This window comes from Oryzias latipes, chromosome 9, assembly GCF_002234675.1.
Source record: "Oryzias latipes chromosome 9, ASM223467v1".
NCBI lineage: Eukaryota > Metazoa > Chordata > Actinopteri > Beloniformes > Adrianichthyidae > Oryzias > Oryzias latipes.
In genome coordinates this window covers 25,436,738-25,463,381 of record NC_019867.2, presented here as the reverse complement: position 1 = coordinate 25,463,381, position 26,644 = coordinate 25,436,738, and the positions used below count along the sequence as shown (strand labels likewise).

At 41.7% G+C, this 26,644-nt stretch overlaps 1 protein-coding gene and 1 long non-coding RNA gene across 2 annotated transcripts; one reads left to right on the top strand and one right to left on the bottom strand.

Annotated features, from left to right (window-relative positions):
• Nucleotides 1-598: 598 nt before the first annotated feature.
• LOC101160819 (sarcoplasmic/endoplasmic reticulum calcium ATPase 2) lies at nt 599-24,973 on the bottom strand. Its single transcript, XM_023958729.1, has 21 exons — nt 24,417-24,973; nt 23,771-23,788; nt 23,613-23,695; nt 21,533-21,637; nt 19,696-19,834; nt 10,740-10,820; nt 10,386-10,471; nt 9,823-10,287; nt 8,390-8,478; nt 8,178-8,280; nt 7,782-7,913; nt 7,567-7,686; nt 6,482-6,700; nt 6,071-6,406; nt 5,639-5,859; nt 5,260-5,462; nt 5,054-5,139; nt 4,836-4,969; nt 4,648-4,765; nt 2,792-2,912; nt 599-1,301 (listed from the first exon to the last, which is right to left on the bottom strand). The coding sequence occupies exons 1-21, from the start codon at nt 24,532-24,534 to the stop codon at nt 1,288-1,290; spliced, it is 2,991 nt and encodes a 996-aa protein (XP_023814497.1). The 5' UTR covers nt 24,535-24,973; the 3' UTR covers nt 599-1,287.
• LOC105354785 lies at nt 10,827-13,957 on the top strand. The gene is made up of 2 exons (XR_002290888.1): nt 10,827-11,853; nt 13,345-13,957. It is a non-coding gene; the product is annotated as an uncharacterized LOC105354785 (long non-coding RNA).
• Nucleotides 24,974-26,644: the final 1,671 nt, after the last annotated feature.

The window sequence follows — 26,644 nt, the reverse complement described above, 5'->3', positions numbered from 1 at the left end:
AAGTCCCACTAAGAAAAATAAACTTCATTTATCCCATTAAGCCATTCATTTATAAAATGTAGCTTTTAAATATTGACAATTAATCAGGAGCAGTGTTATATTTTTTCTATATTTAGTCATTTAATTTTTTTAACTTTTGACAGGACATAAGTTCCTTTCAAAATAAAACATTGTGTTAAGCTCCTCCTGCTGCAGCAGATTTACTTGAATTATAAATGCAAGAAAGCCAACTCAAATGTGACATTGGTGCAGAATCCAAATTTACAAAGTAAAAAAGAAATCCATCGTGTGTATGAAATTCTATACATTAATTTAAATTACCTTTGCCTCTGAACAGCGACTACACACTGCTGTGCAGTCAAAGATATAAATGTGCTTTAAGATTATTCCAATAATAAACCAGATGCACCCTTTTAATCATTTTGATCAACCCTCTGACGTGGTAAAAATCTAAACATAAAACTTAATTGACTAAAACAAACTAGCCTATTATTTATTCAAACCAATTGCATTTTTCCTTAAAGGCAAAAAAGTCAATGGATAAATAAAGAGGAGCCTCAGGTTGCAAACAATAAAAGAAATGTGAAGAACAAAAGAGTAAAGTCCTCATGTATGACAGTTTTATTTACCTGAAACCGTTCATGTGATACGTTGTACAATCGTTTAAAAATACAGTACAGCAGTTTGGCCAAAAAAAAATGGGTGGAGTGACATCTGACCGGTTTCATAGTAAAACAATCATTAATGCACGTCCGCCTTTCCAGATATGGCAAAACCTTCTCTAATCACATTGCACATCTCAGTGCAGAGCAGAGAAAGTGTGCTTGATTTTTTCTTTTTATCTCTCAAAGTACATCCTTAGGAAAACTGATTTCATTGAGCCTATTGAACTATTTGACAAATGTCTAATTATTATCACTATACACCGTCTTTTTTCTTTTCTTTTTTTTTTAAAGAGTCTGGTAAACAGATGGTTGACTGAGCAGACATGCGGCATGGAATAACAAACACGTTCTAAGATCTTAGCCTACAAAGACGGCATGAGGACAGTTTCATCTACGACTCTTCATGCAGGAGGCAGGAAGGACTGATGAGTCGGGACCGCCTGGTTTCCATCGGACATTCATTTGTGGCCGTTCTACAGTGATTTATGGACTTATTGAACCTCTTGTCATGGTATCACATTGTAGCATGCAGCTCATGTAAAATGTGCTGCCCAAAACACACATGCACACCACAAAAACCAAACCCAAAGATTTTGCAAGCAGTTTTAGCAGAGAGTTGGGCTTACTTGGCCTTTGCTGCAAAGGAAAAAGAGATACGAGGAAAGGCGTCAAAGATCCGAGCAGCAAATAACTTAAAATCCTAGGAGCAAAGCATGGAAAAAAAATAAAAAAGAAGGAATGTGAAAAATATTTCAAATATCCTTGAAATATGCGGGCACTTAAACATCATCATCTCAGGTAGAGGTCCGACGGTCAGTCTACAATCAAAAATAACCATTTATACTTCAAGCGTAGAACTGGCAGACAGAGTAACCAAATCTCCAGCACCAAAACTCACTTCCCTCTTGTACCATAATAATCTCTCTTTATGTATATAAATACAAACAACTGCATGAGGTTGAAAACATGCAGCTCAAATACAACTAATGTATAGAAATGTGGAAGGCATAGCTAAACGGTTAGCTACAAAACTACAAAAGTGAAAGTCTCTCAGCACTCACAGACAGGTCTGGTGGGGTTGTTGCGGGCATGCGGAAGGCCACGGCATGAGTAAACAGTGTTGATGTATGGAACATTTGGACAGCAACGAATAAAGTATACACTCTACCTTCTGTGCTATGTACAAATATACAAGCTCTTCATGGTCAGCCGCTTCAGCCTTCAGAGTCTTGTTGAAGCGCTCACGTTGTGCTCGGTTGATAAGACCAACAGCTTCTCGGTGCGTCTTTACATATTCAAGTACAGTATGTGCACATTTTATATACATTACAAGGATAAGGATGGAAACAAAAGGGTGCAACTGTAAGGGGAGGAAAAGGCTTTCTTGAATTCATTTCGCAAGTATGGAAACGAATCCGGATAAAACAAACTGGAGCTTCCCTCAACACGTCTAAAGAGGATCTATGAACTGTTCTGACAAGTGGGTTCCTGTGATGACAATAACAGCATTGAGGTAGCTGTGTTCTGCCTTATGCAGAAGATGACCATCGGTGAAGAAGATGGTTCCAAAGAAGAACTTTGAGATTTGTGTCAGGGAAGATAAATTTGTTCTATACGGTATCTCCCCAAAAGCCCCTCCCGAAAAATTACAAAATATTATCATTATCATAAAATAGTTTGAATTCTCTGTACAGCTCAGCACAAAGCTCCAACACAAAGGGTTTCTCTAACCAGTGAAAGAGGAAGGATGGGGGGTGAAATGATTAAAAACTAGGATCTAATGTCTGTAAAAGTAATTATAAAATGAAGAGATGCCCCTCCCTGACCTGAGCCAACAGTAGCATGTATTTGTGAATGTGTACTTAATACCGCAGACAGGGCAGGGAGCGGGTTATTCCAAGTTATTGTAACTGTGTTAGATGTGTGTTAATGTCCACTTCACACACGTGCGCGGGAGGGTTTGTGTGCCGGAGTCAGTCATGGCCACAACACGGCGGACACGTTAGTGTCAGTGCTGTAAATCCACAGAACCACGGGCAGGGCGACGGCCACAAAGGGCCAGGAGATGCCATCGACGCATGCAAATGGTGCGCAGCCTTTGCGGGTCGGCTTCTCCAGCTGTTTACCAAATTCAGAGTAGTTCCTGGCCACAAACTTTAGCAGCTCGTCCAGCAGGATGACAGGGAGGGAGATCTTCAGCACCATCATCCACTGGGTCATATCAAGGGGGGTGATCTGGAAGATGACCTGGGCGAGAAGAGCAATCTTTCAGCTCATGGCTCACGTTTGACTCCAACACTTTAAAAAGGGAACATTTTATGGCCAATGTCCCCTTTTGACAGCATTTATTTGGGTGCCTGAAATTACTACCAAACCCAAAACAATACAATTTGACATCATTTGGAGCAGTCCATGAAAATCTGTCTTTGTCAGCTGATCAGATTTAGAAAAACAACTTTGAAATCTGTCAGCATGAAGCTAAATACTACAAAGAAAGTTGAGATCAGACTAAACAGGGAGCTTCCATGGTATTTTGACCAAAGGTTCTCATGACAAAGGCCTCAGGAAGCTGTTTTAATCTTCTAAACTAGGGAACAACATGTCTCCTTTGAAGAGATGCCATGATTCTTTTGAGCTCCCAGGGGAAAGATGACTAAAGTCATACTATAACGCAAAATCATTTGCGCCTTGAGATGCAAACGTATCTATAATTATCAGATCAAAATCAAGGTGTCCACTGATTTACAAAAGGGATTTTTAAGAAAAATACTTAAATTCTAATTTAAGCCGTATGTGCAAAAAAACTGAAAGAAACAGCCAGAGTCTACAATTTGATGGCCATGATCTCCATTGTGCCAAGGTTAAATGTCTTTCAGCAAACCGTACAGTTTGCATCATACAGAAACTTTACTAGTGGTTTTAACCACCGGGTGTAATCCCCATTTTTAAGCAATTTCTCAATGAATTTGTAATTTTTCAAACACCAATTGGGCAGCTGAGGTTAAACAATTTATGACCAGTTTACAACCCAACAACACAGCCCATCCTGGAATTCACATTGCATTGATGAGAAAAAAAATAAGACCCATTCACCAGAATTTAAGACGATTTGATTGTTTGTGAAGTCCACGTCTGATCATGTTTTGATGGTCTTTTAATGATGATTATTCCGTGTTTAGTCAAAATCTAAAACCCTGTATCTTCTCTGCAGATCAGCAGAAGTTCATTAGAAATTTTCCACTGAGATGTGGGTGGGAGTGTTGGCAGGGAGTAAGCCCGTCTCCATTTCCCATCATCCCTCCTGTTGCTTACTCTCTCGCTAGCTTATAGCCCCTCACAACCCCAAGCTAACAACAAAAATGGAATATCGGAGCTATCTAGTTGAACAGTTTTGAGCCAGATGTCATCTCAGCCGAGATAAACAAAGACGTACATGGATCTATTCGTCTGCAAGTGGATGAATTTGACTAGAGCGGAGTAGGGAGCTTGTGGCCTGGCCAGCAATTATCTACCTCACAAATACAGTCTTTCCCCAATAGATTTTTCTGTTTGCTCCTGATTCACAACAATTTGAATAAAGAAAAATATTTTGAAAAGCAATTTCAAGATGAATTTTCTGTATATTTGTCCTCCATCATCAGGAAAACACCACATGAACATGTAAAAACACCGAAAACAAAATTTTCATCAGCATGGGTCTTAGAGACCTTCTTTTAGTTAAAAAAATGTATGAACTTTAAAGACTTTTAGGGATCCGTGGCAACCCTGTAAATGTACTGTTCAACTATAATAATAAGCAATTTTTTTACTGTTTCCACTTACTGTCTTCACACAGAGTAAATGATTTTTAGGTTATAATATAAGGTGGCTGTAAAGTCAAATACATTTCTGTTCTTGTGAAAAATGACAACTAGAAGGCTCACATAACAGCTAAAACTCCAACTGTGCCTAGTGAGAAAGTCACTGTTAATGTGGTACTCACGGGTAGAGGCTCCACGTAAAGGATGAGGAAGTGAAGGGACATGGAGAGGCAGATGGCCCCCAGCAGCCAAATGTTTTCCCAGGGAGGCATCCGCAGCAGGGACTGGTTCTCTGAGAGGCTGGAAGAAACGTCTATTGAGTTACTATCTCCTAACTAGAAAGTTCAGCAGCCCTAAAAAGCCCTTCCACCTGTTTAGAGCATTGCACATCTCAATCGTGACCAGAACCGACAGGGCCATGGTCATGGGGTAGGGCGACTCAAAGACTTGGCAGTCCAGGCCCTCGAACTCTGGGTTTTCCGGGCTGCACTGGAGGTAGTGACTCTGTGGCAGAAAAGGAAACTGAGTGAGGGGAGGAAGGGCTGTTTTGAGGATCCATGGGAGGCTTTGTCACATGTACTGACGTACCAGCTGGTACAGGGTGAGCTGTGGACCGTCCTCAGAGACTATAAACCACCAGGCAGCTGCTCCCACGGTGGCGGCACCCACATAACCTGAAGTACCAACAGCATACATCACCACACACAAATCGTAGTTTTACTAAATCTACACTTTTGGTCCTGTGAGCTTTTGTACAGAGAAGGGGAAACTCCCTTCATGATTTATCAGCTCACCTCCTATGGCCAGGTATCTGAAGAAGAGCCAGCCAGAGATCAGTGCCTCCTTGGCGTTGCGGGGTGGTTTTTCCATGATATCCAGATCTGGTGGGTTGAACCCGAGGGCGGTGGCAGGGAGGCCGTCTGTCACCAAGTTGACCCAGAGAAGCTGGACCGGGATCAGAGCCTCGGGAAAGCCCAGAGCCGCAGTCAGGAAGATGCTGTCAGTTAAGTTCCCGGTTAGAAAATCATTGCAACTTTTATTATATAGTTCCTAATACTTTGAATAGTTTTTGTCTTATTTTTCCTGGCATCATTTTTTTCTATGAGAATAAAGAACCATGATTGTTTGAAATTGCAGTTACCAGGAATCCCATCAGCTGCAGAGGACACTCACCAGACGACCTCACCCACGTTGGAGGAGATAAGATATCTGATGAACTGCTTCATGTTGTTGTAAATGGCTCTGCCTTCTTCTACAGCAGCCACTATAGATGAGAAGTTATCATCAGCGAGAACCATTTCTGAGGCGGACTTGGCCACAGCGGTGCCCGAGCCCATGGCGATGCCGATCTCCGCTTTCTTCAGAGCTGGTGCGTCGTTCACGCCGTCTCCCGTCTGCAGACAAGCAGCTCGTTTTAAAAGGAGGCTTCGATGAGCAAACAGTGCACAAAGTTGTTCACAGTAAGTCAGATAGTACACACTTTACTAGTTAAGCATTGTAAAAAAAAAGTGTTAAGGAGTTTTTTCATTGTTTTAGTGAACAGATGACATTTCTGTCATGCATTTGAGGATTCTACATGTCAGAAACCCTGCAGAGACGCCGTACCATGGCGGTGATCTCATCGAACCCCTGCAGGTACTCGACAATCTTGGACTTGTGCGAGGGCTCAACGCGGGCGAAGCAGCGCGCCCGGGTCACGGCCTCCCGCTGGGCGTAGGGTGACAGCTCATCAAACTCGCGGCCGGTGAAGGCCATCTGCTCCACATCGTCGTCCTCTGTCAGGATGCCGATGCGGCGGCAGATCGCCACAGCTGTGCCCTTGTTGTCCCCTGTGATCATGATGACGCGGATGCCAGCCTGGTGACACAGCTTGATGGAGGCAGCCACCTCCTGCCTGGGGGGGTCCAGCATGCCAACACAGCCGACAAAGGTGAGGTCAGACTGCAAGAAAAGATGCAGGCGAAGGTCAGTGAATGGAGAACTACAGGAAAAACCAAGTAAACAATGGACGTTCACCTCATACTGAGAGAATCTGGCAGTGTCGGACAGGATCATATCCTCCAGTTTGGGCGGGTTGTCTCTTGTAGCCAGAGCCAAGCACCTCAGGGTGTCCCGTCCAGTGCCATACTCACGGATGACAGACAAGATTTTGTCTTTGCTGCCTTGGCTGAGGGGAATTTTGTTGTTGCCGACTCTGATGTAGGTGCATCTGTCAATGACTCCCTCTGGGGCCCCCTGTGATGCAAATCCAATATATTTAAATGACCCCTACTAAAAAATCTATATGAAATAAATTATTAGTACTTTGATCTTGGTATTTTTGTGGTTTAAATTGTTTTTCACAAAAAGCGGACTGACACTCGGTGCAACGCGTTGTCATGGTACCTGCTACAGAACCTGCACCAACCTCGCTTTGCAGCAGCAGAAGAAAGTGGTATATATTATAAACCACATAATAAGTTTAAAAAAAGAATAATTTGAGAGGGAAAGTTCACCTCTTGCTGCCCGTTTTTATCCAGTCACAACAAAGTAACAAAGACTAAATTCTAAATTGTTCAATTCCTCGGGTTTTACTTCCTTGTGTCTCATCTCTTCCTTCGTGCATCGTCTTCTTTTTTGCAGCATCCCAGTCTTCATCATTTCCAAATTTACCAAACAGGTTAAAGGAAATTATGTATTTTCCTGTTATTATGATAAACTGTAGAATAAGGTATGTCAACATATGTATTATTATGATAATAATAAGAAGTACGTGTTAAATATATTTGGATTGCTCAGAAAAGTTCCTAGTGTCTTTTGAAGTGGTAAATTAGAGCATTCTGGACCTGACAGTTTGTTTTTTTTGTTTGTTTTTATTTTTCTTAATTTTTCAAGACTGAAAAAAATATCTCTTGGTGGAATAAAAGTAAAGTAAAGAAATGGAAATTGTGGTTTGATCTTTTACTGCCCTATTATGTCACAAATTTAAATGAAAATACCTCAAAATGAGGCTTTACACAGCAATTTAGAGGTTATAATAAAACAGATTACCGGTAATTAATGGCAAGTCTTGATTAATCAATCACTCAAAGAAATATTTGTATGAAAGCCCTAGAATATACCTTGATAAACATCTTTCCCATAGAGGACCGGGACTTGTTTGGGGTGCAGTAGACCGACATAGACTTCCTGTCTCTGGAGAACTCCAGCGTGCACTCCTTCTTCATCAGCTGCTTGATCACCTGATTTGGTGAAAGCACAGTCGGACAGAAAAGCTGCTGAGTGGGAGCGGTGGGGAATGTGCACAGTGTGCAGGGAGGAGGGAGCTGTCACTCACTGAGTTACAAGCGTTGGCTCTGTCAATCATGGACAGACTGTGGACCTCAGTGTCGAAGACGTTCATTTTCTCCACCAGACACGTCAGCGCCGTCTCCGTGGCCTCGCCAACCTTTTCGTACACGCCCTTCACCTGAAACACCAGGAACATTGTGCGTCATATCCCTCTCGTCTTTGCCAGCCTTTATTGTATAATATTACAAGTTGACAGGCAAGGAAAAAACATTGTGAGGGTGTGTAGTTTGAACCCAGATCGGAAGGTAAAGTAAAGTCAGTGAATTTTGAGCTGGAAACCTTCTCTGAAGTTAAATTACATTCTTGGAGATGTGTGCTCCTGTCTTCATGGTGTATGTGGATTCATGCCATAAGTGGAATACAAAGCAAATGTAGTGCACACCTCATTAAAGTCCAGCGAGGAGTCATTACAGAGCGCACAGATGGTCGCCAGTTCCACCAGAGCATCAAACTGGGAGCACTTCACCAGATTACCATCCTGGTACCTGAGGTGTACATGATATGGTATTAATACTGTTTTTAGGAAAAATGCTAAAAGATATTTTCGCTTTTCCCTGGATGTGCTCATGACAGAGAGGCTGCTGGGACACTCACACTTCTCCTTCTGGGGCATAAGTGGAGCCAGTGATGGTGAACTCTGACAGGGAGCAGCTGTCCCCTTCAGCTTTATTCACAACAAACATCTAGACAAAAAAAAAGCAAATACGATTAAGGTCAGTGGGATGTTTTTGTTCTTTTTCTTGTCTAGTCACACAGCCAGATTTTTTTTTTTTTTGCTGACACAGCAGGTGGCAGCACAAGCTGCAGTAAGTGAAAGGAGAAAAAGTCCGTTTAGGACAGCACATTAACCTGCAGTTTACAAAGTGTCTCTGACAGGGCCAGGCTGGGTGGCCTCGTGTGCAAAGGGCGTTCTCCATAGTAAACAGAGAAGACTGGGGAAGAATCTTGAGTCCAACAGGAAGAAGGTGCGTTCAGACTCATGTTATGTAGTTAAGCCTGTGTAATACTGCTAGCTTAAAATGACAGCATTTCTCACAAATAGCTCAAACGTTAATAGTCAGTTGTTGAGCTGAATGAGGCTTATAGTGTATAAGAAAATTAAATTTATAAAACAAGAGGACTGCTAGACTAATGCTGGTAATGAATAAACAAACCCCCTACCAGGCTCCTGTTTGCATGTCCTGACGGCCGATGTTTTCCATTTTCTAAAGCTGAATATATGGCTCTCTTTGTATCACTATAGGTCATAGTAATTGCAGATATTTAATCATGCAGCATAGCAATACATGCCTACAAAAGAGAGCTCTTAAACATGACTAAACTACAAAAAATGCTGACATGTCTTTTAATACAGTGAGAGCAGTAGGATGCCACTCACGGATACGGCGGCAAACGGGAACTACAGGCTCAATGACGCAAGGTCAGTTATGCAACAGCGGCGCTGCAAGTCATCCGTTAGCTCAATGTAGATTAGAGGAGCGGGAGCATGTTATCATCTAGTTAAATAACCTGCATGGCAGGGAGACTTCACTGAACCAATGCACTAAAGACATCTCATGCATGGCTGGAAGGGGGTTGGCAGTCCAACTGCAAAGAAATGCTTTTAAGTTCCACTCCAACCATCTTTTGAGCTGTTGGAAACACATTCTCAGTGGTCTTTTGATTATGATTATGCTGTTTTTCACCTAACTTTAACAAAAAAAAAAAACGTAGTCATTTCTAGTAGTTTCTGCAAAATTGCAATGGTTCCTTAGAAATTTGCTTCTGAGCTGAGCTCGGACGAGGAAAACAAAAACGTACATGGATCTATTCATCTACAAGTAGACGCAGCAGAAGTGCATTTTCTTTGTCACAACAAGCTTTTTCAAGCAGCATTTTTGAATAAAGAAATACCCAGAAATGTAATTGGAAGCTCCATCGTCAGAAAAATGACACTAGAATATTTTTAAAACACCAAAAACACAATTTTCATGAGAGATGGTCTTTAAGACTGCATTCATGCTCATCTGTGCTTGTTTGAGACTCACTCTGCAGACGGACATCTGGTTGGTGGTCAGGGTACCAGTTTTGTCAGAGCAGATGACAGAGGTGCAGCCCAGGGTCTCCACTGAGGGCAGGCTTCGGACGATGGCATTCTTTTTGGCCATCCGGCGAGTGCCAAGCGCCAGGCAGGTGGTGATGACAGCAGGAAGCCCTTCAGGGATGGCCGCTACCGCCAACGCAACGGCGATCTTGAAGTAGTAGACAGCCCCGCGGATCCAGGAGCCGCCGTGCACGGGGTCGTTGAAATGACCGATGTTGATGATCCACACAGCAATGCAGATGACAGAAATGACTTTGGATAGCTGCTCGCCAAACTCGTCCAGCTTCTGCTGCAGTGGCGTCTTCTCCTGCTCTGTGGCCGCCATCTCGTCACGAATCTTCCCGATCTCCGTGTTTACTCCAGTCGCCACCACCACACCCACAGCCTTCCCAGCTGCGATGTTGGTGCCCTGCATCAATGGGTAACAAACATCTTTAAAAAACTGTTTTCCTAAAAGATGGCACACACTAAATAAGTTAATAGGAAACGGCTAATGTGTGAACTTACAGAGAAGAGCATGTTCTTTTTGTCCTGATTTACTGCACGTGGGTCAGGTACAGGGTCCGTGTGCTTGATGACAGAGATGGATTCACCTGGTGAAAAAAACCCATGGAAACAGTCATTTTGCATTCGGTAGATTAACAGTCAAAGCCAGCAACATATCCCAGCTTTATCTCTATAAAAAGTTAAAGTGAAATCCCTAATCATTTATGCGAACGGTAAAATCGTGAAATGATGTTAGGGGATAGACAGGAAGCAAGAAAAACAGAAAGTCACGATGCTGTCAGGAGCAGCTGTGATGGAGATGCGTAACCGTGCCTCGGTAGGAGTTTGATTGCTGTGATGAGCAGGCGATCTCACCTGTCAGGATGGACTGGTCAACCCGCAGAGTCGTTGATTTGATTGAACAGATGCGGATGTCAGCAGGCACCTTGTCTCCAACTGTAATGAAACACAGCCTGGATGTGAGGACATTCAGCGAGTGAAGACAGAGATCCTGACGTCCGACCGGGAAAGAAAACAAAAAATCCAATTTGTTTTTTTACGTGACCCATGATTCTAAAAAGATATTATGTAACAAATGTCAAAATACACATAACTACAAATTAAAATAAAGAAATTAATGAGTTAAGTAAAAGTTCACAATTTTTATTTTTTAAAGTGTCAGAAAATCAATCAACCATCAAAAGAGGTCAAGGTCAGTCTTTACTGCTTCCACTGTAGATGGAGGACAAACAGCAGCAAAGTGATGCAACTCAAATGCACCTAATTATTTCTACATAAAAACAAGAAACCTAAGTATAAAAGTTTGCTGATTTGGAGTTTTAACATCCTTAAATGTATCAAAATATTATAACATTATAGCCTGAAAAGGTCTTCATTCTACAGTTAAAAAAGACCACTTAATTGGAGAAAACATTCAAATCAACTTTTAGGAACCCACAGATTACATGTGCGTCTTATTTTTTATATCAAGATGCAATAGACAACAAACTATTTCCCTCTCGGGGAATCGGTTTACTCTGAGGTAGAAGGAAGTGGTTTAAACTTGCCTGGCTCTGAGTAAAAAAGTAGCTGCCTCCTCACCTAAATAACTGGTTGTGCAAATCTGTAATTTAGTGAGACACTTATGACTCTTTCATGTCGCCGTCCACTTCTGCCTTCTGTGCAGAACAGATTTTTCAGCTACACTTTCACAGCATAACTGCCTGTTTATGGTCATCACACAGGAATAAATCCCCATCAGGTCCACACTTTGACTTGGAACAGTCCAAAATCTAAATCAGAGGAGGACCTGATATTTCTGGACGATTGTCCCAATGCAGGACCTACTGCATGAAACCCGAATGGAGTCATGATGTGTTGCTTCTTGAAATCATTTTGTCTATATATTTATAATAATGTTTTTCCCTTTTACAGACACCGTCTTGTTTCATTGTTCGGATTCAGCAGAAGTGGGTGTGACCATACCAGGGTGAGCAAGTTCTGCCCAAAAATAGCAAATGAAATTGAATGCTTCTGTTTTCACATCGCCCCAGACATGTTTAGGCATCACTCAGACACAATTTTGTGTTCATTTAAAACCCCGAAACAAGTTTGATGCTCTGAGTAATTCAAATGGGAAAAAACTATGAAAATAATTGCAATAACGAACCCTTTTAACGGCACTGTACATGAAGAGGAAACTTAAGCTTGATAGACTAAAAGGCCAAAACAAATGGTTAGATATTTAAATCCCACTCCAATCCTCTTGTGATCTATTGTAAAAGTGTTCCCAGTCTTTTAATGACATTATGCAGTTTTTAGCCCGAATCAAGAAATCTGTTTTTTTTTCACGGACATAGTTTCTGCAGAGCAGCAGAGGTTCATTAAATCAGAGCAATCCCAACCCTCTTCACCTCCCCATTGCTGAGAGCTTACCGTTTACACTCTCTTCTACCCTTTTAAACCCCAAACCTAAAATTAGCTACAAAAACAGTGAGCTATGTCAGACTTGGAGCTATCCATTCTGATGCCAGATGCCAGCTCAGACGAGAAAAATGGTAGATGTACACGGATCTATTTGTCTACGAATGGGCATCAGAACGGAGCGGAGCAAGAAAATTGTTGCCTGCTAAAAGTATTTTCCACATCACACAAGTTGTTTTTTAAACAGGACTTTTGTCTACTCCTGATTCACAACGATTTCAATAAAGAAATACTCAGAAATACAATTTTGAGTTCAATTTTCTTAATATATTCTCCATTAAGAGTAAAATGCAAAAATGTTAAAAACACAATTTCATTAGACTGGATCTTTGTTTTAAGACCTTTTAAGATTCTTTAAGGACCCGTGGCCAACCTGTAAATGTACTATTCAACCATCACCATAAGCATTTATTACTGTTTCCACTAAGAAGGTCCAGTGGAACTCCAACTGCAAGCTACTTAAGGATGGATGAATTCTGACCAAAACTGGATCGTTAACAGACCTACGTCTAAAAGAAAAAAAAAAAAAAAGATGATTAGAAAAATACAGTGATATGTTTTGTAAGAAAACCAAGGCAGTAAACGAAAAAAATATTTGGACTACCAGACTCGGGACAAACCACCAAGGAATGAGGGGCCAAACTACAGCTTCTACACAGAAACAGTCATTATAAAAACAAGCACATACTAAGTGGTAACTGGAGCTTTAGAAAAGCATAGATCCACAGACGATGACAACCACCAACACTGAACAGGAATAAAGGAACCAACAAAAACGGGATGGATGAAGAAAATCCAAAACAAAATAAGTACTCGAAACTGTAACAGGTAGAAAAGACATTTGAGGAGCCAACATGCTTTAAACTGAAAGTTTTATTTCCCTTTTCCTTATTCCTGCGACAGCACAGGGCTTTCTGAGCATTTAATGCCCAAATGATGATTCTTTCTGCAGGCTGTAACCAAGCGATTCTGTAAACTAAACAGCAGCTCATTACAGGACGGTTGCTGTGCCACCAAGCAGTAAAGCTGTGCTGCAATCACAGAAGGCAGCGAGCAGGAGAACCGACCAAAGAAAAGAAACGGACCGCTTGTGAGCCATAAAAGGCCCGTCTCAAAGGAAAAGGCCAATTTGGGTGCGTTGGAATTACTGTGACCCAATTCAGCCTCCAAATGGATAGAAACTGGGGAAATGGTTCTGCGTGTGCCACACTTTTCTGGGTGTATTTTTCATGTGTACGTTCTTCCGTGATGTTACATTACTTTCACTCTCTTGCATATAATGTTATTTTGTGTATCTTGGATTGTTTCAGAACACTAGCGAGAGCACACCGCTCCCATTGCAGCTCATGTGGATTTAGCCGTGTTATTGCCGTGTTGTTCAATTATGTCACTTCCTGCATGCTTTGGACCCAATGCACAAATCCCTGCCACTGCACTAGTTATGATAACTGCCATGAGGACATTTTGACAGCATGCTTTTCTGGAAAATAATTCTCGAGTAGAGTTTCTTCTCAGATATTTTCGAGAGAACTTATTCATTCAGATATTATTTTTTTTTAACTTGTAGTTTAAGCAGACACTTATGAAAGACTTCATCCAAAAAAAAAAAATCTGTTTAGCTGAATTCTCATTAAATACTCACTTTGATCATCTTTTGATGTGTTGTAAAAACATTCCCAGTGGTCTTTTAACTATGATTATGCAGTTTTTAGCTAAAATTAGAAGAAGAAAAAACTGTTGATTTTTAGGACAGTTTCTGCAGAGCAGCAGAGTTCATTACAAATTTGCCTCCAAGTTGTGGGCGGGACTGTTGGTGTAGTGTAAGCCCGCCTCCATTTCCCCTCATCCATCTGTTTACGCACTCTTCCACTAGCTTACAGCCCCTCACACACTGAACCTAACAAAATTATGGGCTGCTGATTGTATTTTCTACATCACAACGGCATTTTTTCATCTGCTTCTGAATTACAACAATGTGAATAAAGAAATAGTCAAAAGAGCAATTTCAAGCACAATTTCTTTATGTCCTGCATAATCAGATAAATGCCACAATGACATGTTAAAAAACACTAAAACCACATTTTTTAAACCCGACCATATAAAATAAATGCCTTTAGCTCAGTCTGAGATAAAGATCTCCTTTTTGTGTTCATTTTCAGAGTTTTGACCTTGGGATGCACTTACTGGGACAGTTGACTCCTCTGAGAATCAGCAGCCTTTCTGAAAGTTTCCACATGTGAGGACTTTCTCACCAAACAGCAGCAGAAAACAATTTGTTTGGAGATGGTCAATAACCTTAAAACCTTTCCCAGATTAATGAACAGCAGCAATCCCCCTTTCTCAGATCACTGCTGACGTCCTTCCTCCTCTATGGCGTCCTAACACGCACTCGCATGCTCTGAACAACAAACAGACAAAACCTCTTCAATAATGAGATTTGTTTTATCGTCAAGCACCTGACACCAACTTAACCTCCTCCTTCCTCTTGAAGAGGAGAGGGAACAACTTGTTTTTCCCACAGCAACTCTGGCTTTTATGATACTTACTGTTGAAATAAATGATTGACTCTCATGTGTTATGTTTTGCTGCTCATCTAAGATTGCAGGGAGTTTAAGAAGTATATAGAATTTCTTTTTTGCATTTTGAAATATGAAATCCTAAAAAAAAACTAGCATTCTTGAATTCTGCATCAGTTGGATCAGTTTATGAATTGCTGTTTTTTCAAGTAAATGCACTAGATCTGATTATTTTCCCCTAACTTTGTTGTTTGACATGATGCGTGTTTGCTGTCTCACTTTGTGAACTTAAGTTCTGAGCAACCCTTCTTCCTCTGAGTGTTTATTACTGAGGCACAACCCTGTGAGGAGCCGGTCTGACAGCAGCACGTGACCTCAGAGAAAGCTCAGTGAAGAAAGACAATGACAGCCGTTCCCAGTAGAACAGACATCAGTTGTACTTTTACAGCATAAAAAAAAACAGATGTAGTAAAGATACCTGCATTCTGATTCTATATTTGGAATTTAATTGTGCCAAACACTTTTTAGACTTCCTGTACCTTAGGAGTCTCAGGTGGAGATGAGCCAAGGACATTGGCTTTAGAAGAACCTAATAAAAAGTACCTGCTAAAATGGTCTTTAAAAGAGTCTGTTGACGTTATTTGACACAGTTTAAACTGCAGATTTATCACAGGTATTATATTCTTACAAAGCTTGTGAATGTTATCTAGGTCAAAATCTCACTTGGTTGCAGTCAAAACATTTTCAGGGGGACATTTCTGCCTGTTCTGTGGTTGTACAGTTCAGGAAATTCTGCATTTTTACAGAGTGCCAAACCTCCACTTGTGACTCTCAATGATGCATTTTAAACAGAGAACCTTAAATCAACAGGTGAGGGAGGGAGTTCACTGGAATTGTTGGCTCTGTCTGGCAGCTGCACCTGTTGTGTGCTGGGGAGGGTTTGGGGGTGGTCATGTGGTCCAGGTTTACCCAGGCTTGATGTGTTGAGGGCAGATGGACAACAGGCTGACTTCCTGTCATGATACTCCCCTGTGGTCTTGGACCAAAGCCTCATGCGTCTTTCCAAACCACTTTCTACAGATAAACTTTCCAGTTATGTTTACTGTGTACGCTAGGGTTGTAACAATTAATCGATGAATCGGTTTCTATTCCTAGGATCGATCTGTCTGATGCAGAATCGAATACCTACACCATTACAAAAAACGGTTTCAAAAATCGATAATCAATTCGTGTGCACAACGCACGTGTGATGGCAGAAAAAAATCTGATCATTCCAGTCCAATGTGTGGAAACACTTTAAATTAGCTAAGACGCGTGACAATACAGTGTGGTAGAATGTTCTAATAATGTTCTCTTTGGATTATATTTTTGCTGAAAAACAATGGTGGGCTGAACTTTAGGACACTAAAATGTAAATGGATTTGCCATTAATTCTTGTTTACTTATTTCTTTGTACATATATTTAATTTACATTTGATTATCTTGCAAGAAATACAAGGAATCTGGACAACTTCACCTGCAATGTTCAGTACCAGTTATTTATCTCTGAGTCACACTGGTTGAACTTTTGTCTAAAGATGTCCTGGATTGATTTTAGATCAGTGAATTGGATTGAATCAGATTGTTTAAAATGAACCAAAATTGAAAGTGAATCGAATCGCCAACCACAAATATCGAATCGAATTGTTGCTCGAATTTATCGTTGCACCCCTAGCACACCCAAATACACACATACTTCCCTTTCCTTCTTTTTCTGATGTCTAATAGCATTTATCATGCAGTTGAACTAGAGACCACATGTTTATACAAGAAATGTAAATGGCATAAACTTATTTAGCACTTTACCTTTCTTGAAGGCCCAAAGCGCTTTACAGTCAGTCTCGTTCCCCCACACACACACACACACACACACACACACACACCCACACACACACACACACATTCACACACTGCTGCCAAACACTGGCACCAACCTATTACCCCCGTTAACACTGTGGGGTTCACCGTCTTGCCCAAGGACACTTTGACACATGGGTAGACTAGGCGAGAACCAAACCTGTGATCTTCCAATCAGACGTTGAACTCACTCAACTGTAAGTATAGATGAGTCTTCATCTGAAATAACAGCAGCCTCAAAAACAAAACGCCTCCTGTCAAGTGCAGCAGCAAAACCTGCTTGGAACCAACATTTTACACTTATTTGAATTCTTGCAGATAGAAGCCAAAGCATGCAGCAAAGTCCATAAATCCTAGGCACTTTCTCTCATCCTCTGCAATTAGAGACATCCTCTGACTTTCAAGGAGAGATCTGTAAAACATATGCTTCCATGTAAGATGTTAAGGTGTCAACATGTAGACACTTGTGCTTGACTTGAAGTGAGGACATGTGCTCGGAGCGGGTCAGAGGTGCACATTCCTCTCGAGGCTCAAGTTCAGCCTGATTAGTGGCGGCGTCTTTTTTCCAAACCTCTCAACATGTCATCCATAGCCAGACAGCATAGCATGGATTCCCTGCAGTCAGGAGAATGAAATGCAGCGAAAGAAGGCCAGTGCAGCAGCGCTGTAGATTTTCAAGCCTGAGTTGGTCTAGAGGGCACATCTAGAATGAAGACAGTTCCACCTTTGCATATGAAAAGTTCATGTGATTCATGCATGATCTACCTGGAGATCTAAAGTGCCAGAGCTTTGACCTGCTAGCCTTTCTACAGCCTCATGGGTTGGCAAAATTAAACTATTTCTTGGGGTCTTGATGACGAGTCAGAAGTCTTTGCCAGAAGACAGTCCCTCAGTGACAACAGACGTTTGCCAGACCACATTAAATGCCACATACTATCCGTGGTGTCTGGAATCTTAGTGACGGGTGCTGATGGTCAGGGTTGCTGTGCACAGAGAATGGTGGGGAGGGATTGTTATCAACGCAGCTCTTCCCTATAAGGCCATCTCTGTCTAGGACTATAGTAGCAGATGAGAGATCCTCCCCTCATCCTGCCCCCCACATGAGCCATTTAACACCACATCCTCACAGAGAGAGGAAAAAAAACAGGGGAACAGTCCAAGATCTTCTCCTCTAAAAACTTTTAATCCTGCTGGCTCGTAACTCCAAACTGACAGCTGGAAGGAAAACAGAGTACTATGAAAGGACTGGGACCAGGATCCTGTCAGTGGAGTCCGAGGGCTTCACAAGTCATCAGCCAACGCTGCTTTGAGAGATTAGGAAACAGAGTGAAGCCTTTTTCTTTTTACAAATGGGGTATTTTCTCAATATAAATGTCAAGCAAAACTAAACGAGGAGCAATGCAGGACAAATGACTTCAATTTAAAAAAGCGGTGCACAGAACAAATCGAGCGCTTTCCATCTAAAAACGGTTCAAGTGTTGAGAGGAATATATTTCCCATTAATCTCATTTTGCAGTCATTTCGCAGATTCGGCGGTAGAGTGATCAGAAGGAGCTGCTGAAGCCCACATGGGTTCTCCAACTCGCACAGATTGGCTGCTGGAGATTCTTCTCACAACGCAGGCACCCACAAAGGGCTCATCTCCGGCGTCCTCTATCTCAGCTCAGCAGCCCAGCCAGCCTCTGCGTCATCGCTCGCCTCCTCTGCGTGCACGAGGTCACTTTGAAGCTCAGGGAAAGCATTATTCAGAAAGGAGAAGCCTGGCTCCAGCCATTGTAAACGACATTTGAAGGATTTAGGAAGTAAGTAGAACTGATGAGCTTGCCTCGACTACAGAATAAAATGTCAAATTTTGCTTCCTGCTTTTTTTTTTTTTTTTTGAGTAAGCCTCGTGTTGCTGACAGAGGCCCTCCTGCGGCCCTCAAGGGTTTTCCAAAGAGCAGAGAATCTGAATCAGTGATTTTTCTGTAAAACCTGAGGCAACTATATGATCTCTACATGCTCCATTTCTTTTGCAGGCAAAGTGTTAAAAAGGGGTGCACATGAAGAAGGCATTTTAACCAATCATCCTGCGCTGTTGTCCTTGTCAAGGTTACTAAAGAGTCCTGGTGAAGCAATGTCCCCTAAGCAGGAGGGGGGGGGGGGGTACGCACGCGGGTTCTGACCAGACACCTGTCATCTTCACGATTGTCAGTACCTCTATAAATACAGCATTCCATAATCTAAGCAGCCTATTACGGCTAAAAATAAGCTGCGCAGCTATGCACAGAAAATCTGTGCATCACTTCAGTGGTATAAGGTCAACCACAGTTTCAAGATAATGCGAGCACTTTGAAGCCGCCATACATTCCTGAAGCTGGAACTTTCTGTTCATCTTCCTGCAGAATCCTGGAAGCGCTGGAGGAGACACGCTCTGAATATAAACTTCAATGCCTAAGGATGCTTGGCTGAAACTTGCTGACGGGACCTCGTTGGAGGGACAGCACATCACCGAGAAGACGGAGGGAACGTCTTAGGATGAGGGAGGATGCGCGCACACACCGACAGGAGGGCCTAAATAACATCCCTTAGAGACAATGGGTTAATAGGAACATCTTAAAATATATCCCTCTTCATGTGAGTCACCTCTGCAGTCACTCGTGGGGATAGAGATTTGCACCTGCACTAAATGTACACCCTGAACATTCCTGAATTTTTATGATCTGTCCAGAGCAGCTGAGACATAGCCAAATAAAATTCTGGAATTAGCTGTACCATCCAAAAACAAAAGGTGGAACTCATTCTTCTGTTTTTGTTTGGGAAGAGTAAAACCAGTACTTGCTTTAGACTGATACAACCTTTACAAGGAGAAAACCCCCAACAATTATGCTTTTATGACAGACATGTGAACCAAAATATGAGCATAAATGGAGAAAATAAAAGCAACAATGACCTACCAGCCACCTCCACGATGTCCCCAGGAACGATGTCTCTGGCCTTGATCCTCTGCACAGTTTTCCTGTCCTGCCTGTACACTTTCCCCATCTCGGGTTCATACTCCTTTAGGGCCTCGATGGCGTCCTCAGCGTTGCGTTCCTGTTGAGGGGATCCTGAGATTTAGATCAATCAATCTAATTGCTCTTAGCTACCTAAATAAACAGCAAAAAATGTTATAGGGTTTGATAAAGTGTACCAAGTTGGAATATGTTTTATCTTTTGCAGATTTCCAGTGCTCCCTGCCAGCATCCTCATGCATAAATGGACACCTCGCTTCATTTATTAATATTCAACAGGAACCCTTTGAAGTAAAAATAACTTTCAAACAAGATTTACCTTCAGGTTCAGTAAAGTCAAACTGCGGGTAAAACCTGGCTGCTGTCGTGTCGATATTACCCATCAATCCTGTTTCAGAAATTCTATCAAATTCTAAATTTGTTCGTGGCATTCACACTGAAGCAGCCTTTGTGTTAACTACGTCAGCTTTCACTGCTGACGCTGTTTTCATTTGCATTTTTGTCATTTTGCAGACGCTTTTATCCAGGAGGCTGTCACTGTGCATGCTGAGTAACCTGCTAGATAAGAACTGCATTAGCAGAAGAAAAACAGTTAAGGCAGAGCTAAGGGCTGCGTGGCACACAACCGGAGCAGGAACTTCCCTCTGCTTCAGACTGGGATGAAAGCGTACTGAAGCAGCTTTGTAAGGAAAAACAGAGGGAGAGACCTTTTAACTGTTAAAGCTATATTAGATTAACTGATTTGCAGGCACTGCAAACACTTGTCTCACTGAAATCTGCTCCAAATCCTTTAATTTAAGATTTCCTTTTCGAATTGTCTCACATAATCCCAATTAACACTGCAGTAAATTAAAGACCCACTCCGATGAAAATGGTCTTTTAACATGTTCTTGTAACATTTTTCTCATGAGGAAGGAAAAATATAAAGAAAATTAAACTTCAAATTGCATATCTGAGTATTTTTTATTCAAATAGTTGTGAATCAGGAGCATATAAAAAAAGGTAATTGGAAAAAGCTTGAAGTTGTGATGCAGGAAATACGGTGGGAGGGCCACAAGCTCTCTGCTCCGCTCCATTCTGATGCATCCACTAGCAGACAACAACAAGGAACGGTTTTTAATGAAATATTAGTTATTTTCGCCCGGAAGTAAGACAACTCGATCTCTGAGGCTCCGCCTTTCCCTCCGTGTGGGTGCCGCCCATTTCATGATGTCAGCCTAGAACCGGCCTCGGCAGCGAGTCTGTGTTTCTACCATAAAAACAAAACAACATCCAAACTTTTGCAAAGGTGGATGTCCATATTGTGCATAGAAAAAGCATTTTTGCCAATCAGCGCAGGCTCAGCAAAAGAAGTGGGTGTGTGTTATCCTTGGGGGAAGGGGCTGGCAGCCCAGACTCTTCCTGGAAGGGGCTGTTCCTCACTTTCATACGTATGAATGTGAGATCCCGCTCGTTTTAGTGGAATGGGAGGGGTGGCGCTGGTGCTCTGAGAGCAGGTATTTAGCGGAATGCCCAGAAATGCGTGAATGGATCAAAATGCCGTTTTGGGGTTGTTTATAGTGAGGAATGAACATTATAATAGACTTAAAAGCTCAAAAAGTTGATTTTGTATGATATAGGCCCTTTAAAACATGTGCAACCAAATGTAACAGGAGTACTTTACCCTTTTAACTTGAATTTTTTTGATTAACAAAAGACCCTTAAAAATTCCAGGAAATTGAGATTTCTATAAGAAACGCTACAAACAGGACTTCAACTGTGAGACACGTCGGATGCTCACCTGCCACACTCCCACGATGGCGTTGGCTATGAGAATGAGCAGAATCACAAAAGGCTCCACAAACGCTGTGATTGTTTCTTCTCCCTCCTCAAACCAGGCCAGGACCTGAAAAAAAAAGAGGATTAAAACTTGTCTTTACTGTTCACAACTGTTTGATTCTTTTAGATTAACTTACTAACAAACTTTCGTTTAAAGTGTTTTGGTTTGTTGACGGAGGGTAGGATATCAGATAGCATCTAAAGTCAATATTATTGTAAAGGATCCTACTTCTTACACAAACTTTCATCTTCAGAAGAAAAGGTATTTCTGGATCTGCATCCATCAAGTTGAGATTTTATAAATCTGATCCGCTTCCATGCAACATATGAAACTCAAAAACAGCCTGAATTGTTAGCTTGAGGTTGAGTGAACCCATTAAAATCCAAATCTTCTAATCAGGTCTCACAAGGTTACTTTGCTGTTCTTGTAAAAATAAATGTCCCCAAATCTTTCTGTGCGTCACATGTAATTAGGCAATCTACTTTAATGCTATAAAGCCATCAGCCTAGGAAAGATCAGGGTGTCCAGACGTGACAGATATCAGACCCTCTTGATTGCTGCAACTCAAACAGAGCAGCTGTGAAATGCAGACGCACACTGGTTGAAGGGGGTCGTCATGCTTACATCCCATAATAGGATCATCCTGTTGGTTAAACGTTTTGTGTTGCACCATGAAAAGGCAAATTAAATGAATTTAAACAGTTTGGACATCGTTCCAGGCTAGCAATCACTTATCCAGATGAAATGACAGTCACTTGCTTCTGAATTACCCAATCTTCTAATTGCTTTACCCTCCCAATGAAACGACTATTTTATGTCTACTAACCATTGAAACGCGTCCTTTTAAAGCAGCAGCACAGTCAAAATGAACCAAAATGCTATTTTTGGGCTCATGTTATGTAAAGCTGCTACTGTACATCATAGAGCAAATATACCTTAAATATACGATCAAACCAGATCGATCCGTGCGAGAATCGACCAATACCAAAAAAATCTTTTAAAATGTAATAGTAATCGAATCGTTTAAACTGAACCAAATATCGACTATGAATCGTAATAGCACCCACAAAATATGAATCAAATCACTGTTGAAATTATTTCTGAAATTGACAAGGAGGGGTGCAACAAAGAGTCCTCCCACTGATGAATGAGGGGCCAAATTTGGTTAGGAGTGGTGCTCTGTTCCTGTCAGACAACAGCCACCGACACCTCTGTATCACCTGACTGGGTCCTGCACACTACATACCATCTCACATGCACGGACGTAAACCCAGCGCGAGCCTGCTTATCAAGTGTTCCTGTGCCATATGCTGATCTAGGGTGCATTTATTATGCAATGGCATGAACCTTTAACCCATAAGAACACAGACCCATTTTTTTCTTAAAATTTAAATTATGTGTATTTTGCCACAAACCAAATGGACCACAGAATCCATTTCTGATACTTTTCTGGCACACTGATGTCACCTTGTGTTCTTATGGGGTAAGGAGGAATCGCTCCGTTCATGAGATAGCATCTGCTGTGAATGCATTGCAAAAACATTGGTTTGATTTTATCATTTGGACATAATAAAGCTGGAACCTTTAAAACGTCAGTTAAAGGATTACCCAACAGCAATCCAGACATTTATCTTCATTTATCACATCAAGAGCATTACATGACCGTCAAGCAATATGACTTGAATGTCATCCTGTGCAGGAAACTCGATCCTGCTTCTAATGTTGTCACCATTCCGCAGATGAGCCACAAGCACGGCCACCTGTCGGGCTCTCGACTCAGTGAGTGTAACCTCATCGCTGCTCTACAAACTTAAATCATTTGCACTTCAGCATTGTCACCACACAAGGAAGGGACCACTTAGCACACCAAGAAGACTGACAGGGAAGAAATAACTTTGCAACCAAAGAGGATGCCGCGTGAAGGATGCTCTGGGTTCCTGGAGCATCATCACTAAATTCACGAATGGACATTTCAGCTGGAACTGAAAACCAACTCTTCACGTTTGAGCTGGACTTTAAAGGATCAATAAATATGACTTACAAACGATATGCACGCAGCAAGGAGAAGAATTCGAACCAGCAGATCTTCAAACTGCTCAAGGACAAGCTCCCACAGAGATTTGCCTGCAGATGGAGTAGAGGGTTGAAACACTCATGGAGACTCACTGGCAGCACAGTGGCAGTGCCAGGACTGCTTACCTTCTTCTGCTGGTAGCTCTGTGCGCAGACACGTGCAGACCAATCCACAGAGCAGACGCACAAACAGAAAAACAGAAGGGAAGTGATCAGATTCGTTTGTCATTTAAGACGGAATGCTTTCTTTTGTTTTTGGCAGATTTCAATTTCTTGAAAGAGAATTGGTTCTTACAAATAGAGAAGCTTTGCTCTTAAAAATACATTTTTGAGCTCAGTTGTGAGTTTTACAAGTTGTTGAAACTCTGGTAAACAGGAATGACCATTAACACACACACTTCCTTAGGGTCAAGGTGATGTGATGGAAGGGAAGAGGGGCTGGGATGACCAGGCTACCAGGGACATGATGGCCTGTCAGAGCCCTCCTGGGGCGTGCGCGAGGAGCAACATCTCTGGCACAATTAGAAAAGAATATTCTCTGGTAAAATGAGGTTAAAACACCTGATTACATCAATGTTACAGCAAGGCCTGGAAATCTCCGCTGATGACGTCAGCAGCGAGAGGAGCGGTGACTTTTTGCCCACATCAGGAACACGGAGCACGTACGGTCCACGTTACAGTGCCGCGCGCTCCCCGCGCCTGCTCCCACTGCTGCGCAAGTCAGGTCTATTCGGTCGGTGGTAATGAGGGGGTGTGGGGGGGGGGGTCATACCGTTTAGGCCCCATTTGTCCTTCTGCCGCTTCACCTCCTCCAGGGAAAGTCCGGTGCTCTCGTTGACGCAGAAATAACTGTAAACTTCTTCCACGCTCTTGGTGTGCGCGTTCTCCATGGCGGACCGGTGGCTCCTTCCAGCACAGCTTCACTGCCCGGAACGCAGCAGGGAGGATGTCCAAACTGTCTCTACTTTATATATAAAGAGTGGTGTGAGAGGTCGTCCGCCGAAATCTGTGCGTTCACGTTCGCGTAGCTACCGGACAGCTGAGCTACCGAGCGCCGCGTCCTCTACGCTGCCCGTTAAGGTTTTCTTCACGCGGCTGACAGGATTTTTTTTTTTTTTGGGAGGCGAGCCAAAGTCCTCTCCCCGTCCGGTGAGGGTTATTGCCGTGCGTCCGCTGTGCTCCACAGATGGTGGGAAAGTGTCTGCGGCGGGTCCCCGTGCTCCGGGCTGCAACGGCTGCGCTCGTGCCTCGGATCCTGCGCTCGTGCCTCTGCTCCTTCCCGTTCCTGGCCTGTCAGTGGCGCAGCTCCCTGTGTCTCCGCGCTGCGCTGACTGCCCGCTTTTATTAAAGCGCCTCACTGCTGCCCCTCTGTCTCTCCTGCGCCGCATGTGGACTTTTATCATTGGATGATCGCTGGCAGCTGCGTTTAAACCAGCCATTAAATAACACAGGAAGTGAATGACAAACGTGATGGCGCCCTTTTCTTTCTTTTTTCTTTTTTAGCCAGCACAAATTAGCTTTATTTAGATTTTTTTTTCTGTTTTTAGTGCACAGCACGGTGGTGTGATGATCAGCAGCGGGGCTCCCTATATGATCCTCACCAGTCAGGCTTTGAAAATCCAAGTCAAAACTCAGGTCCCATCAATTAGAATAAAGGTTTATTTGCTCATTTATTGCATTTAAGTCTGTTAGCATTCATACTTATCCATATAGGGCAGTGAAAATATGTAGGCTATTTCAGTAGCCTTATAAAATTCATGTATGCACACCTTATAATAAACCTATAAACCCCAAATTAATGTCAAAACTCAGGTCCTATCATTTAAAATTAGGTTTCACCACTTATTTCTTGTATTTAAGTCTGTTAGAATTTCCATGTAAGACAGTAGAAATATGTATTTTAGTATCTTAATCAAGCCTTTTCTGTTTTAACCAAGCAAAAAAAAGTATTTTTTAGTCATGAAATATATGCTTAGTAAGGTTTTATTTACATTTTGCTATATTACTTGTTTACTGGCATTATTTTATAGGCTCCTTTCCACTGTTAGAAACACATTTTAACATCGAATCCAATTCTAAACTGAAGTTATCATTTTGTTGCTTTTATTTCTTAAAAAGAGAAAAACAAAATAGGGCCAAAACAGTTACTAAAACAACTCAGTTAAAGTTTTTAAAGAAACATTTACTTTTTCTTAGTAATTACAAAATCTTATAATAATTAACATGTGTTATGAATAGTTTGAAGATCCAGAGCAATTTCTTTATTGCTTTTCACTTAAATAATTCACAAAACCTGAATTTATTCACTGGGAGATTTGATCACTGAGCAGATGTGTTCACAAACATTTGAAAAAACAAAAAATAGTCAGTTATTCATGAAAATGTGTTTGAACAGCAAATACAAAAACATGTCTTTATAAAAATATATTTTCAATTAGAGTTTGTGTTTTTACAATCCTATGCTAAACTAGAATAAGAAGATTCAATGTCAGCTTTTGTTACACAAGTATTTCACATTTTCATCAACTATCAAAGATGACAGAATCTCATTGAAAACAAAAGATAAAGCTAAAATTTAAATGCACCCCAACTCTGAAATTGTTAAAACACTGATGCCATAATTGTCCCAATGATTCTGGAAATTAATTCTGGAAAAACAAATCAAGAAGATTGCATCTCCTGCTACTGCTTTCACAGAAACACTCAGTGACTGAAGTAGAGACATCACATTTAAAAGTCTTTCCTGCAGCAGAAAACAAATAAAATCCTGCATTTTCATAGAAAATAAAAACCTAAAAAGAAGCTCTGATTACTTTAAATATGAAAGCATCTCCACACATTACCAAATGTAACATAGTCTCAAAGTTATTGTACACAAATTCCCAACACACATTACTTTTTTATTGTAGTTTAATGATTATTCCCTTAAAAATGTGCTGTGAATCCAAGATTTTTTAAACGAGGTTACAGCTTGAACCAAATTTACCAATCCCTGAGTAA